The sequence below is a fragment of the Petaurus breviceps genome, unplaced genomic scaffold, assembly GCF_028583685.1.
Source record: "Petaurus breviceps papuanus isolate PSGF00001 unplaced genomic scaffold, PetGlider_PUasm1.0 37, whole genome shotgun sequence".
NCBI classification, from domain to species: Eukaryota; Metazoa; Chordata; class Mammalia; order Diprotodontia; family Petauridae; genus Petaurus; species Petaurus breviceps.
In genome coordinates this window covers 109,443,197-109,457,468 of record NW_027186296.1, presented here as the reverse complement: position 1 = coordinate 109,457,468, position 14,272 = coordinate 109,443,197, and the positions used below count along the sequence as shown (strand labels likewise).

Sequence of the window (14,272 nt, the reverse complement as noted above, 5' to 3'; positions counted from 1 at the left end):
TCCTGTTTATAACAGCTACTCCCTGCTTACAGACTCTGCTGCTGCCTCTGCTGCTTGTTTGAATGTTTATACTAAATCCGCCCTTTTTCTGTATCTCACCTGTTTTTCCATGCTTACACCTGGATCCCTCCTGCTCTTCACTTCTGGATATGTTGTTGCCTGGATCTTCAACTCTGTCGTTTTCCTGGACTTCATCTGGAATGTCACATCTCTTCCTATCTCTCTCTCTCTTTTTTCCCCTTGTTGACCATTTTATGGGGGTTACTGGATTTCCTGGGGCCACCTCACAGGAAGCAGTTTGCAATGAGATCATAAACATTGCCGAAAAGTCTGTTCATTACTGCAGTACTGTTTCTCATCCTCTTGACTTTCGTCACAAGGTGTCTCCTACTGACAATAAATCATCTCTCATCATTTCTCAGCAACCTCAAGCCCAGCAGCGAAGAACCACCTCTGACAGAAGTCAGAACCTACAGGATTTGTAAGTCACTTAAGCCCTCTATATCATTACTATATCTGGATTATATTACAACAACTGACTTGCTTAGATGACTGCAAGACCTTAGGGGGAGACAGAGAGAGAGAAAGAGAGACAGAGAGACAGAGATAGAGAGAGACAGAGACAAACAGAGAGTCAGAGACAGAGAGAAACAGAGAGAGAGAGAGAGAGACAGACAGACAGACAGACAGACAGATTAGTCTGTGTGGTGGCAGCAGCTACAGGGGTAACCTCTAGGGCAATATAGTTGGAAAAGAATCATCAGGAAGGTCACAGATGAGGTGATGCCTTTAATTTAGGATTTTCCCTGATATCTCAGCTAGAGACTGCTTTTCTTGCATAATTAGAATTGCCAGATATGGACAGATTGCTTAGCATAGTAACTTACCTTATGAAGTGTTACATATTTTTGTGGGTAGTGATTTATATTGTGAAACATAAAGTAAAATGTCATAGTAAATAGATAGTTGGCAATGGAGTCAGTAAGACTTGGGATCAAACCCCACTTCTGACTTTTCGTGACTCTGTGACCCTAGGTGAATAATTTAACCTCTTAGAGAGCCAAACAGCTTTGTAAGACTTTAAGTTGTGGAATGGGTGCTGATCTCTGTATTGGTAGAAAGAATGTCTTCACTGGGTGTTCCTTGTACTAATGAAATTACATGTCACTCCTTCCCCTTTCTTGCTTTTTTCCTCCCTCTCCCTCTACACAGAAAAAAAAAATCACAAAACAATGCATTAACTCACAGTTTATCTGCAACTACAAGGACATAATTGACCCAAGAACATACATGGTTGAAAGCATGTTTGAGCTTATCTTTCTACTGAAGCGAGACCATTTTTTTAGAAGAGACAAAATTTTAGTAGCCTTGGCTTAGATATATCAATTCATTGTTGAAGAAAAACATAGAACAATTTCTTTTTTCTATACTGACTGTTAGGTACCTGAGTTCTCTCAGAGCAGGGCCTTCTTGGGGATATTTCCTGAAAGAGCTCTCCATGACCTCATAGTCTCCTTATCGTTTGTCAGAAGTCTTGCTAACCCCCCCCCCCCCCCCCCCCGCAGCTAGCAAAGCAACTACAAATGCTAAGATACCAGGGAAGCACATAGATTCAACAGTTTACTTCCCAGTTGATAACAGTGAAACAGTAAAAACTAGCAAACCAATCTTGGATTAACTAGGATGATTTTTGAAAGGACTGTCTTTGAGGCGTATCAGTGAGGTTCAAGTCACAATGTATATTATAATCTCTTTTAGATATAGCTACCAAGCATTATATAGCTATAAACCACAGAATGATGATGAGTTGGAACTCCGAGATGGAGATATTGTGGATGTCTTGGAAAAATGTGATGATGGTTGGTTTGTTGGTGAGTAAATTTATCATCCTTTGCTCTCTTTTCCATAGAATCTTAAAGTAAGAACCCTAGGGGTCATCTTATTCAACTCCCTATACCCCATGGAGAATCTATAATAATGATTCATCTTGAACCTACTTGGACAAATCCAGTGATGGAAGATTCATCACTTCCTGAGGCAGCCAGTAGGACATCTCTGATTGTTAGGAAGTTCTTTGTTATATTGAAATTGGTCCTAAATAGGCTTCCTGTAATTTATGCTCATTGGTCTTAGTTCAGCCTCCTATAGCCACAAAGAATAAATCTAATCCTTCTCCTGCATGGTTGCTCTTCAGATATTTGAAGATGGCTGCCATGACCCAGGGAAATCACCTTTTCCATGAATTAAACAGTGACTTCAACCATTTATTATATGAGATGGGTTCATATCCTTTAATCATTCTTGCCACCTTCCTCTGGATGAGCTCTGGCTTGACTGTGTCCTTTTTTCTTTAATTTTTTGAGACAGTCAGACTTAAGTGACTCTCCCAGGGTCACACAGCTCCTAAGTGTCTGAGGCTAGATTTGAACCCAGGTCCTCCTGACTCCAGAGCCAGTGCTCTATCTACTGTATCACCTAGCTTCCCCATGACTGTGTCCTTCTTAAAATGTGGCATGCAGAACTGAACACAATGATCCATGTGATGTTTAAACAATGAAGATGGCAGTGGGACTATCACTTCTCCAGTTCCAAAGACAAGATTTGCTGGCATTAAGTGTCTTTTAAAATTTCTTTTCAATAAACTTTTCACTACAGCATTAGTTAGTATACAGATATTAGCACAAGAAATATTGACCTACTACAAAAAAAAGGCATTCTTCTAGAAGTTCAAACACATTATCATTGATTTCTGGTCACTAATAAATTTAATTAAAGCAACATCTTAGTTGAAATAAACTAATGATTAGTTTTTATAATAGAAATGCAAACTGAAACCTAAAGCTAATTAATGTGTTGCCTGGCACTAATTTTTTGTGCAATGTGTGTGTGTGTGCATGTATGCTTGTGCATGCAGGCATACATGCACTTTGGCCTATAGATGTATGAATGCAATGTCCCCAAATGCTCCTGCATTTTTAAGCTTTAATACCTTTAAATAAGCTGGTAAAGTTTAAAACTGCATTGTCTTTTGGGACTCCTTATATGTCTTGAAAGAATCAAAAATATATAATTGGAGATCAAACATTAGGTCACTGAGTAGTTGAGGCCCTTCGTGTGCTTTCTCATCCCTAAAATAGGATTTTAAAAATATTTTAAATATTTAAGATTTTTAAATATTTTCTCCCTAGAGATTAAGGAAAAGCAATGAAGTATTTTTTTAATTCCTTGAAGATAAACAATACTAGAAAATGTCATTTCTTATGTTTTAACCCATATTCCTGGAGATTTCTCCCTGCTCTGAAAACTCCAGATTCAAGAAGAATTTGAAGCATCATTGGTACAAAAGTTCTTGAATCTCTGAGACATTTTCAAGTAGAGGGTCTTCCCAGCACCTCTCAGATCACATATGTAGGGGACCACTTTACTCTCCTACTCTAATGAAGACCACCTCTGAAGCTAAGATTAGCCAGAGGAGCTCTTTACTCAGAGACATAAGAAATATCCATCCCCAATCCCAGGGGAGAGGACAGCGATTCAGAGACAAAATGGAGGCAGATCCAAGGCTGGGCCTTTTATGGCCTATGGTGGCAATGAACAGGAGTCCAAGATGACCAAGAGAAGAACTGAGGAAGCAATTCTGGGCTTAGGACTGGACTGGCTCACAGTGATTCCTCCCCCTCCAGTGAGGAAGGGTACTGAACTAATGGACTTTAAAATGGTATTTTTATCATGGTGATAGTCTTGGTTATTTAAATTTTGTTTAAAAGGGCCCTCTGGTATGTCGTGGAAAGCAGGTAGAAGTAAGAGTGAGACCTGAGTTCAAGTTTAGGTCCCACCACTTATTAGGAAACAAGTCACTTAACTTAGTTTCCTCACCTATAAAGTAGGAATGATTATGTATATACTGCCCACTTTGTAGAATAAATGTAAAGCTCAAATGAGATATTTGAAAAGAATAGCAAGTTGTGCACAGTATATTTGCATTTTCACTTGCAATCTTTTTTATTGTACTATGATATGGAAATACTTATTCCATATTTTTATTCTTATTCCATACATTAACAATAAAACAAAACAAACTGCAGAGCTCCATTACAGATATCAGGTGGTATTGGCATTTGCATATGAGATTGATAGAGCATTGGCCTTGGAGTCAAGATGGCCTGGAGTCTAAACCCTACCTCTGCCACTTTAGCTATGATGCTAATGTAGTCCTATCTCACCTGTCCCGGAACTAATTAAACTGAGCCAGGAAGTCTTTCCAGAACTTCCAAAACAAAAAGCCTGCCCTACCCAAAGCAAGAAAGTTCTACCTCCCCATTCACACTCACATTCTTGTTTCTTGTTTGTTTCTTTGTTTGTAGGTACTTCCAGAAGAACAAGACAGTTTGGTACTTTTCCAGGCAACTATGTAAAACCTTTATATTTATAAGAAGCCTGAGAACCTGTGATTGTTTTTTATTGGTGGATGAAACACAGAACACAAAGCAGTCTCTTTATCTCAATGTTGAATCAATAAGTCGGTTAGTGCAAGGATGAAGTAAGAAGTCTTAGAGCGACTTGGGGAAGTGTTGGATTTAAAGTGTGAGCCTCCTGGGGCCTTGCACGGTGCTTGGCTCATAGCAGGCTTCAACAAATGTTTATTGAATGAATGAATGTATGTATGTATGAATGAATGAGCTAGGGCCCAGTTATTTGCTGGGCAACAAGAAGCAAGCCAGACTTCTAGTTTACATAACTGCCTTTTGAAGCCCCACTAGGCCTCCCTCTCGCCCTCCTGTGGTGAGCTGACATGGAACTGAAGGAAAAAAGCAAGTAGCCCTTCACCCTCTGTGTTTGGAGGCCCGTTCAGTTCTAGCCTAGCCCTAGGAGTGTTGGTCTGAGTTGTGTGACCCTAAGGGAGTCAATTAAGTCTGAAGCAACCCAGAAGAGACACAAGGAAGCCAGATCTCGTCCAGTCTCATCTTAAGGTGTGGGGGTCTGATCTTTTTTGGGTTTGGGAAATTATTTGATCAGAAACTGCTAAACTTCCCCCAAACCCATGCCTCTCTCTAATCTGCCCCAGAGCAGGTTTAGAAGACCAGCTATCCATTTGAATACCCCAAAACTCATCAGACCAGACTTTCTAGAGCTATTCTGGACCAGACCTGTCCTGACTTGGACCCACACTCTTGAGACTCTAGTGGAAAGGGTAGGGGTAGTGGAAATAAGGTACCCTTCGATATGGGACTACACTCTTTCACCCCCATCAGCACCATATATCCCAATGTTCTGACAATAAAGCATGTAGCATTTGCTTTTGAGAGTTGGAGGAAGTAGATCAGAGGAACAAGTGGATTTGTATCTGATTAAAGTAAAGTTGATCTATAGCTTATTGGGGTAACATGCAACCAGTCACTAGCCATGTATACAGACACGTACATGTATATATATATCCTTGGAACTTTTACTAGGTTACCTACAGAGAGACCAATTTTTAATTTGTTTCATGATTATCACCAATGTTTCTGGGCATATCATGTGTAGAGCACTGGAATGTTCAAGGATATTTTTCACAGAAAACAAAAAATTGCATTCACAGGAAAGTTTCAAAGTTATTTTGATCTAGGCAAACCAATAAAAAAAAATCCCATTGATTTGACCTGTCCTTGGAGTAGAGAGGGTAGCTGCCCTGAACTTGTACTCTCCTGGCTATATTTGATGCCATTGGCTACTGGAGGACCAGAGTACCTCATCCTTGAGAGGAGTTAATGCCTCAGAGCCTGTTATCGGGGAGGGAGCTGTCCAATCATGACATTTGCACTAGGCAGCCAGTGACTAGATCCATAAATGAGGACTAACAGAACCTCATGCATGAAAGGAGGTCACTGCTAGGGAGGTAGGGTAGCATCTCCTTGAGTTCACCCATGGCGACCTCCAGGTATGGGTGGGCCCTGGAGTTGCTACCGTCCACCCAGCAGAGAACATACATGCAGTAAGCTTTAGCTCCCTGGACACCATCATTACTCTGTCTCTGTGTGTGTATTTTGTTGCTCCACCGTTTATTTCCCCTGTCTCCCATACAGGACATATCCCAGGCAAAATTGGGAGGGGGTAAATAGTTCCCATTTTGTACCCTATTCCATACCTCGGTGATACCCTCTCACCTACAGGGCCCTAGTATTCCTCCTCTATCTTCCACCTTATCCAAAACTGTTCTCAGGAAAGAATCTGACATATAAATGACTCGCAAGATTCAATCTGTCACCCCTTCCAAGGAAATTTGCACTTTAATAAGGCATGAAGCCTTAAGCAAAGGAATGAAGCTCCAGTGGGAAAACTTGAAAATTAGTAGAGGAGAAATTACTGGGGAAGGGGAGCCCTTTTGATGCCTCAGAAGTTATGCCACATGGGCAGCCACTGCCACCAAATGGTAGGACAGCTTTTCTTTTTTGGCATCTTGCTCTGCAGGGAATTTAGTAAAAGCACATGTGTGTACATGTGCACAGGCACCAGCATGTCCATTCATTTCAGCACTATGGCATTAGGATTCGCTTTGAAGTAGAAGTCTTGCATTGGATAACTATTTTCCTGATCTGTTTTGGATGCAGACTGTTATTGATAAATTAGACCATAGCTTTTAAGGGGGGGGGGAAGGTGTTTCTCCATTAGATAGCTAACTTCAAACACCTCTAGGAATACAGCTAGAGAATCAAACCAATTTTTAAAGCTACATTTTACACATAATCCCAGTTACATTTATTTGTACATCTCTGGAACCCCCAGTTTGTCTCCCATATGTTTAATAATAAGGGAAAAAAGCCTAAAATTCACATCAAATTTCTGCTTCCTACATATCACAGAACAAGTAGCCAAAATTTCTAGTGGCTACTTTGTCTTGATACATTTAGGAATATAAAATACTTATTTTTATGCTTACAATGTTTATACAGGTTTATTAACAGCAAGTACACCTAATTGATAGCATGATTTGCAATACATTTTGATATCTTCCCCATGCTTTGGGGTCTAAAAACAATATCAACTGAAAAAACACTTACCTTTCACAGTCTCTCTGGAATCAGTAAAAAAGAAATCACATCCTCAAGAAGTGGGACTGTACATATGTATATTTGTATAGACCATGTACTTACCTTGTATAGAAAAAATAATTTTAACAATTTGAATGAAAGACAGTAAGGAAGTCATTAATGGGTTTTTTTTTTGCATTTTTATTTAAATGAAGGAATTCCAAGTTAACCCCTATGGATTTTTTTTTTTAGCACAAGAAGACACTTATAAAATGTTACAGCTTTTAAATCATCATCATTGGGGGAAGGGCAGTAACTCTGATCCTCATTTATGAATTTTGAAAATTTTTCCTTTGCAGTCTTGTTTCCCTGCAGTAATATTTAGTCCTGTTACTAGAATAGGTTAATATGCAAATTATATTCTGAAAGAAAAAATAACTTTCTATGTAACCAGTTAATTTAAAGGATTGCCATTGAAACAAAACACAGAGAGCATGTACTATACAGACACAGATCTTGTGTTCATTTATTTTTCTTTATTGCAGTGGATTATGGTTTATTTGATAATAAATAGACGTGTTGAATTACTGCTGCATTTCCTGTACAGATTATTTAATAAACCTTATTCCGATTTGCGTGGTACACTTTCATTCTTACCTATTATGGTTTCTCTCTTCCCTTTTGTTGCTGATCCCCTGATATACATGTTGCTTGCTCCAGCTTCTTAAATGCTATTCTAGTCTTAATTCCTTATAACTGGGCTTCTGCTCATGTCAAGTCACCTCTGGTAGCACAGTTCCTGGTATGTAGTTAGTGCTTACTGAATGCTCATGTTTGTTGACTTGTTGTGTCTCCAAGGTTACCAGTGATGAGTTCTTTATGTAATCTGGTGGCCTTTTCTAAGGCCTTATCCATCTCAATGTCTTTTTAATATGTGACATCCAGGCCAACTACTAGATAAATATATCAGCCAATCACAAAATATCTATTATGACTAACAGAGCTATATTATAAAAAAGGAGTTCACTCTCCTTCCTTGGTTTCTAAAATGATGCATTTTATTTTATGTTTGTTTTCCTCCTGCTTCTCTAACCATCTTTTCCATTTCTGGGTTTGTTCCTACTCTCTCTTCTCAGTCCCTTACCTATGGATGACCCCCATGATTCTGCCTCTGCCTCTGCTCCTTTCTCTCTCTGTTCTCTCATTCTTTAGGATAATAAGGTTACAATGTGCTTCTTCAATCAAAAAGATCAAGCAAATTTGGGGCATCATTAGGAAGGGTGTAAATAATAAAAAATAGTAATTATCTCCACCTTTCAGTAATCACCATACTTTATGAAGCCATGATTGATAGTTAAGAAAAACAATGTAATTGAAGAAGAGCTCAGTTTCCTTATTGGTAAAACAACAGAATTGATGATATGCAAGGATCATTCAGGGCCAGAGAAAGATGACTTAAATAGTTGAGGGGATAAAAGACACTGTGGATGAACTAGCAAGATGACAATGGAGAAGACATTATCAAAGTCTATGGAGACTGCAGAAGAAGGGATGAGTATGGATTTGACCATCAAATCCTAGAATACCAACCAATAAAGATTAAGAGCCTACTATGTGCTAAGCATTGTGCAAAGTGCTAGGGATACAAAAAGAGGCATAAGGTAGTCCTTGCCCTCAAGAAGCTCTCTATCTATACCAGTAGTAGAACCTACCACCTAAGGCTTTGATGAAGCAGTTTAAGAACAAATTTTAAAATGAACTAGTTTACACAGTGAATAGAGCACTGGCCATGGAGTCAGGAGGACCTGAGTTCAAATGTGGCCTCAGACACTTAACACTTACTAGCCATGTGACCTTGGGCAAGTCACTTAACCCCAATTGCCCTGCCCTCCACCCTCCAAAAAAACAAAAAACTACTTTCTCTCGTGCGGTAAACTTGAGGACCTCATTCAGCTGAAGGTGATCAAGGTTGAAATTAAATATTTGAGAAAGATTTAGCTAAATTCATGGATGATAGATACCTAAGGAGTCATTTAAGAGAAGCTATGAAAAAAGTAACTGGCCTACCTGGATAGAGGGCTGGCCTTGGAACTGGATGAAATTATTGGTCTACAGAAAACAAAAATTAAAGAATCCTCAAGGTTCTATGTCATTTCAAAAGCAAGGAAAGTGGCATGGGGAGAATTCTAGAATGGGTGAAGAGAAGACAATGGCATAAGTAAAGGCCACAGTGAGGAAATAGCTGAATATGTACAATTTAATTCAACAACAAACATTTATCAAGCACTGATTATGTATAAGACACTGTGGGAGGTGCTGAGAATACAAAGAAAAAAAAAAGAATCAGTCCCTGCCCTCAAAGGGCTTATGTTTTCCTAGGAAAGAGATGACAAATTCACAAATCCAAGATTGGGTGCTATAGAGGAAAGGAAGAAACCCAGAGAAAGGAAGTCAGACCGTGTAGTGGGTGGGTGGGTGGGGTACCTACAGAAGGGAAAAACATGACATTAGGTTGGAAAGGTATGGTGGTCTACACTGTGGAGGCTCTTAAATGCCAAACTAAGAAATTTTAATTTTGTCCAGTAGTTAATAGAGAGCCATTGAAGGGTTTTGAATGGAGAAGTAACCCTACCATATGTGGAAAAAAAAGATAATTCTGACAGTGATAGCATGGATAGATAATTGAAGTTTAGCAAACTGGAAGCGAGGAGACCAGCACCTGCAATTCAGATGGTTAGAAATGATGGTAACAATCAGAAAAGGAAGAAATCAATTTAAAAGATTTCATAAGAGGGGCGGCCAGGTGGCACAGTGAGAAAGAGCGCTGGCCTCGGTGTCGGGTGACCTGGCTCCAGCCTCAGATACTCGGCACCCACACAAAAATAACTGACTGTGTAACCTTGAGCAAGTTATTTAACCCCGATTGCTTTAAAAAAAAAAAAGATTTCATAAGTATTATTGATAGGAATTGGTAACAATAGGAGTAAAAAAAAAGCAACAAGGCATCGAGCATAGATGATTGGATACATGTTAGGGTCACTGACAAATAAGGTCAGAAAAAGGGGCAAGTGTGGGGTATTATTAAAAAATAAATTCTTTTATTGGATATGTTGAGTTCTACTGGCACATCCAGGAGAGGATGGGTAGTAAGTTCACAGTGTAGTAGTTCTAGAGCTCAGGATTAGAGATTTTGACTCGAGAGGCATCAAGATAATACCTGAATCTGTGGAAGTGAGTGAGAATACTAAAAAGAGAGCATTTTAAAAAATGGACCTTGGGAAATATCCACCCAAAGGAGATGGGAGATGTAATTAAAGAAGGTATGATCAGGGGCAGCTAGGTGACACAGTGAATGGAGCACCAATCCTGGAGTCAGGAGGACCTGAGTTCAAATCTGGCTTCAGACACTTGATACTGAACTAGCTGTGTAACATTGGGCAAGTCACTTAACCCCCATTGTCTCACCTTACCCCCTCCAAAAACAAAAAAAAAATTGGTGATCAGAGAAGTAGGGTGAGAACCAGCAGGATGAAGATCCTCACTGGTCCTGAGTCAGAACTTATCATTCCTTTCTCTAACTAGCCCACTGGTGGTTCCCTGACCTTGGCATTCCATCTCTTGCCACCGTGAATTTACACAGCCTGTCCTTGCTCTCCCCTTCCCGCCACCCCATGCCTGGAATGCATGCAATCTTACAATCCTTTTCTTCTTTGAAGGCTCAGCTCATGTGCCACAGCCGAGGAGAAGCTTCCTCCCCATAGTGGTTAGTACTTTCTCCCTCTTTAAGCAATCATGTCTATACTTAGCTGTTTACATGAATTCCACCATCCAGTGGAATCTAAGCTCTCATAGAGAAGAGGCTATTTTTGTGTTTTCCTTGTATCTCTATTGCCTAGCACATTTCTTTATATATGACAAGGGGGAAAGGAAAGGAACGAGGATTTATTAATCACACTATATGTCAGGCATTCTGATAAGTGCTTCAAAAAGATCTCACTTGGTCCTCACAACAACCCTGGGAGGTAAGTACTATTATTATTTCATTTTACGATTGAAGAAATGGAGGTACACAGAGTTTATGTGACTTGTCCAGGGTCACACAGCTACCGTGTTTCCCCGATAATAAGACCTATCCCGAAAATAAGCCCTCCCCTTACTGTGTAAGATTCCTCTAAAATAAGCCCTCCCCCGAAAATAAGCCCTATTGAGATTGCTACTATAGTGAAGGTGATCCCCTGTGTTACACGCTACATTACAGTACCCTCTGTATGCACCGCACCCCCCTCCCCCCGTGAAACGCACGCTGCGCTCCGAGCTGCATCCAATCAGAGCTGCAGCAGTGAGCGCATCATCCTGTTCTTCCCCAGTGATTTGCTTGCTGGCGCCATTGAGAGCAGTGCCCCGGAGGAGAGCTGAGGCAGGACAACATAAGCCCTCCCCTGAAAATAAGCCCTTTGGTATTTTTCTTTCCAAAAAAATAATAAGACAGTGTCTTATTATTGGGGAAACACAGTAGTGAGTATCTGAGGTCGAATCTGAACTCAGGTCTTCCTGACTCTGGGTCCAGCACTCTATCCATTGAACTGCCTTTATAGTAGGTGCTTAAAAAAATGCTGGTTGATTGTACTTTAAACTTCAATTTTGTATTCTAATTACAGCACATTCTATCCACACAATAACCATTTGATTCTATTGCATTTTATACTATTGCATCAAGTTAGTATATGTCCTAATTCTCCCCTCCTGCCATGCCCTCTCATTATATGCTCCAGGAGGTTCAGGGCCATATTTTAATTCTCTTTGACTCTCTTCCAAAACCCAGTACAGTGTTTTACACTTATTACATTTTGTTAAGTAGTTGTTGAATGAATGACGAATTAGTGAAACATGTTCTTTCTTCCATGGAATGTTTCCCTGGGCCATTGTCAGAGACAGAACATTGGTCTTAAGGGACAGTGACTGGCCCAGTGTGGAATTTGTTGTTAAATTTAGCTTTAAGATTTTAGGACTATGTCACCAAAACAGAGAGGAAAGAGACAATAGGAAAGGCCAGGGGTGGGGAAACTTTGGCCTTAAGGATGGTCTTAAGGTCCAAGGTTCTCCACCCCTGGAAAGATCTTTGATCTTCTAGAGATCAATATGGATAGTGAAAACATTTAGATTTTGAGGGAGAAAGGACTCTAGAGGTCCCTGAGGCCAACATCATCCCTTTACAGATGAGGAAACTGAAGCCTAGGGAAGTGAAGTGATTAACATTATAAGCTTAAGGACCTCCTGGAATTCATCATGGGAGGGAGTGGCAGGAAGGGAAAATTAGGACCTTTATACAAGGACACATGAATAGACTAAAAGGCATAACTACAATCTGAACCCAGCTCACTGAATCTCAACCCAAGACCCTGTACACTGTATCATACCCCTGGAAAACCTGGGATTAGAGCTTTATTCCCAAGATATCCTAATGTAATCCAACAAACATTTATTGAGTCTACTATGTGCAAGGCGCTGTGTTCCTAGGGACTCAGACCCCAAATCCTGCCTTCTGTTCTGCTCTTCCTTTTTGTATCAATGGCCTGCCCCTGGAAAGAATATTGGGAATACCATGAGATTTATTAAGATTCATATTCATGAGGTCAAGTGGGAGATGACTTAGAAGATGATTCAAAGGTTTGGAAGCAGCGGAACAGGGCCCTGATAATGTAAGGGTCAATTGGGCCTTCACCTGGCCTCCAGTGTGGTCAACTTTTAGCACGTATAGAAGAGAAGAGTATAAGACAAGGCTGCAAAGGTAGGGTGGTACCAGCCTGGGGACACCAAAGGGTGTTGGAACCTAAAAAACAGCAATCCTATTGCTTGGTCCTTTAGATCACCGCCATCGTACCTGAGCCTGGAAATCCCTGTTCTGTGGGAGGGAAGTCGCTAGACAAAGGTAAGTAGGGTAAGTGGGTGGGAAGATGAGTACATGAGGGACAATATGAGAAAAGTGGGTGAGGTGTATGGAAGCCGCCTTGTCCACTTGAAGTCCTCACCCCATAGTTTGGCAGCTCTAGGGCAGTCTGGTTCTGCTTTATGGGTGGGACTATGCTCTCTCCACTAGAGTTATAAATAGGCCAGCCATGGTATCAACACTTGGCAGACTCGTAGGGAAGGCAAACCACAAGTGAGGAAATAGATTTGGTGGGAGGAAGGGAGCTTATAGAAAAGAGACAATGGAAGGAATGAAATAGTGAAGGATGGGAAAATAAGCCTTTATCCTTCTCAGGCACCTGGGTATTAAATATACATGGGAGTCCAGGACAGCTAGGTGGAACAAATGATGGAGCATCCTGCCTGAAGTCAACAAGACCTCAGTTCAAATTGGCCTCATTTACTGTGTGACCCTAGGTAAGACATTTAACCCTGTTTGCCTCAGTTTCCTCATCTGTAAAGTGAGCTGGAGTAGGAAATGACAAACCACTCCAATATCTTTGCCAAGAAAACCCCAAATGAGGTCTTGAAGAGTCAAACACTGAAATGACAACAAGGGAGTCTGGGCAGTTAAAGGGTTAAATGGTAGGGGAGTGGATGTAGGAGAGGGTCTCAAAGTGCTTGAGATGTATTATAGAAGCCAAGGCCCTACAAGGGGCAGCCAAGAGCCAGAAGCAGAAAAGCCTGTCTTCTCTTGCCAAGGTTTTTTCTCTTGTGTGACTTCTGCCAAGGCCATGAAAAGGCAGTAATCAAATCAGATGAAGGTACAGGGCAAAGACCAAGCCACCTCAGAAAGCTAAGCTCTTTCTTTGGAAATGGGAAACCTAAGCTGCCAGGAGGAGTTCAGAGTTGAGGAGAGAGGTAGCCAGGGCAAATGTTCAGAGCCACTTAAAACTGTTTTTGTCTGCTGCAGCCACCCTTCCTTGGCTGGCTCTTTGCAGATTTTTCCTGCATTAGAGTGTAAGCTCCTCAAGGGCAGGGACTGTCTTTGGCCTCTTTTTGCAACCCTAGCCCTTAGCACAATGCCTGGCACATAGTAGGAGCTTACTAAATATTGGTTGATGATTGTTGTTGTTTAGTCATTTCAGTCTTGTCTGACTCTTTATGACCCCATTTGGGATTTTCTTGGCAAAGATACTGGAGTGGTTTGCCATTTCCTTCTCCAACTTATTTTATAGATGAGGCACTAAGGCAAATGGGGCTAAGTGACTTGCCCAGGGTCATGCAGCTAGTAAGTATCTGAGGTCAGATTTGAACTCAGGAAGACGAGTCTTCCTAACTCCAGGTCAAGCACT

The 14,272-nt window shown here is 40.7% G+C and overlaps 1 protein-coding gene across 18 annotated transcripts in view; it reads left to right on the top strand.

Moving 5' to 3' along the window:
• The window catches only part of SORBS1 (sorbin and SH3 domain containing 1), a 149,608-nt gene extending 142,009 nt beyond the window's left edge, over nt 1-7,599 (top strand). For 17 of the 18 annotated variants that reach the window (XM_069099294.1, XM_069099291.1, XM_069099290.1 and 14 more), the window contains 3 exons: nt 423-481; nt 1,759-1,871; nt 4,365-7,599. In XM_069099294.1, coding sequence (XP_068955395.1) covers nt 423-481; nt 1,759-1,871; nt 4,365-4,432 — 240 coding nt within the window. In that variant the 3' untranslated portion in view covers nt 4,433-7,599. Of the gene's footprint in view, nt 1-290; nt 482-1,758; nt 1,872-4,364 lie in introns of all 18 variants that reach the window. The other variant, XM_069099277.1, reaches the window with a different exon arrangement.
• Nucleotides 7,600-14,272: the final 6,673 nt, after the last annotated feature.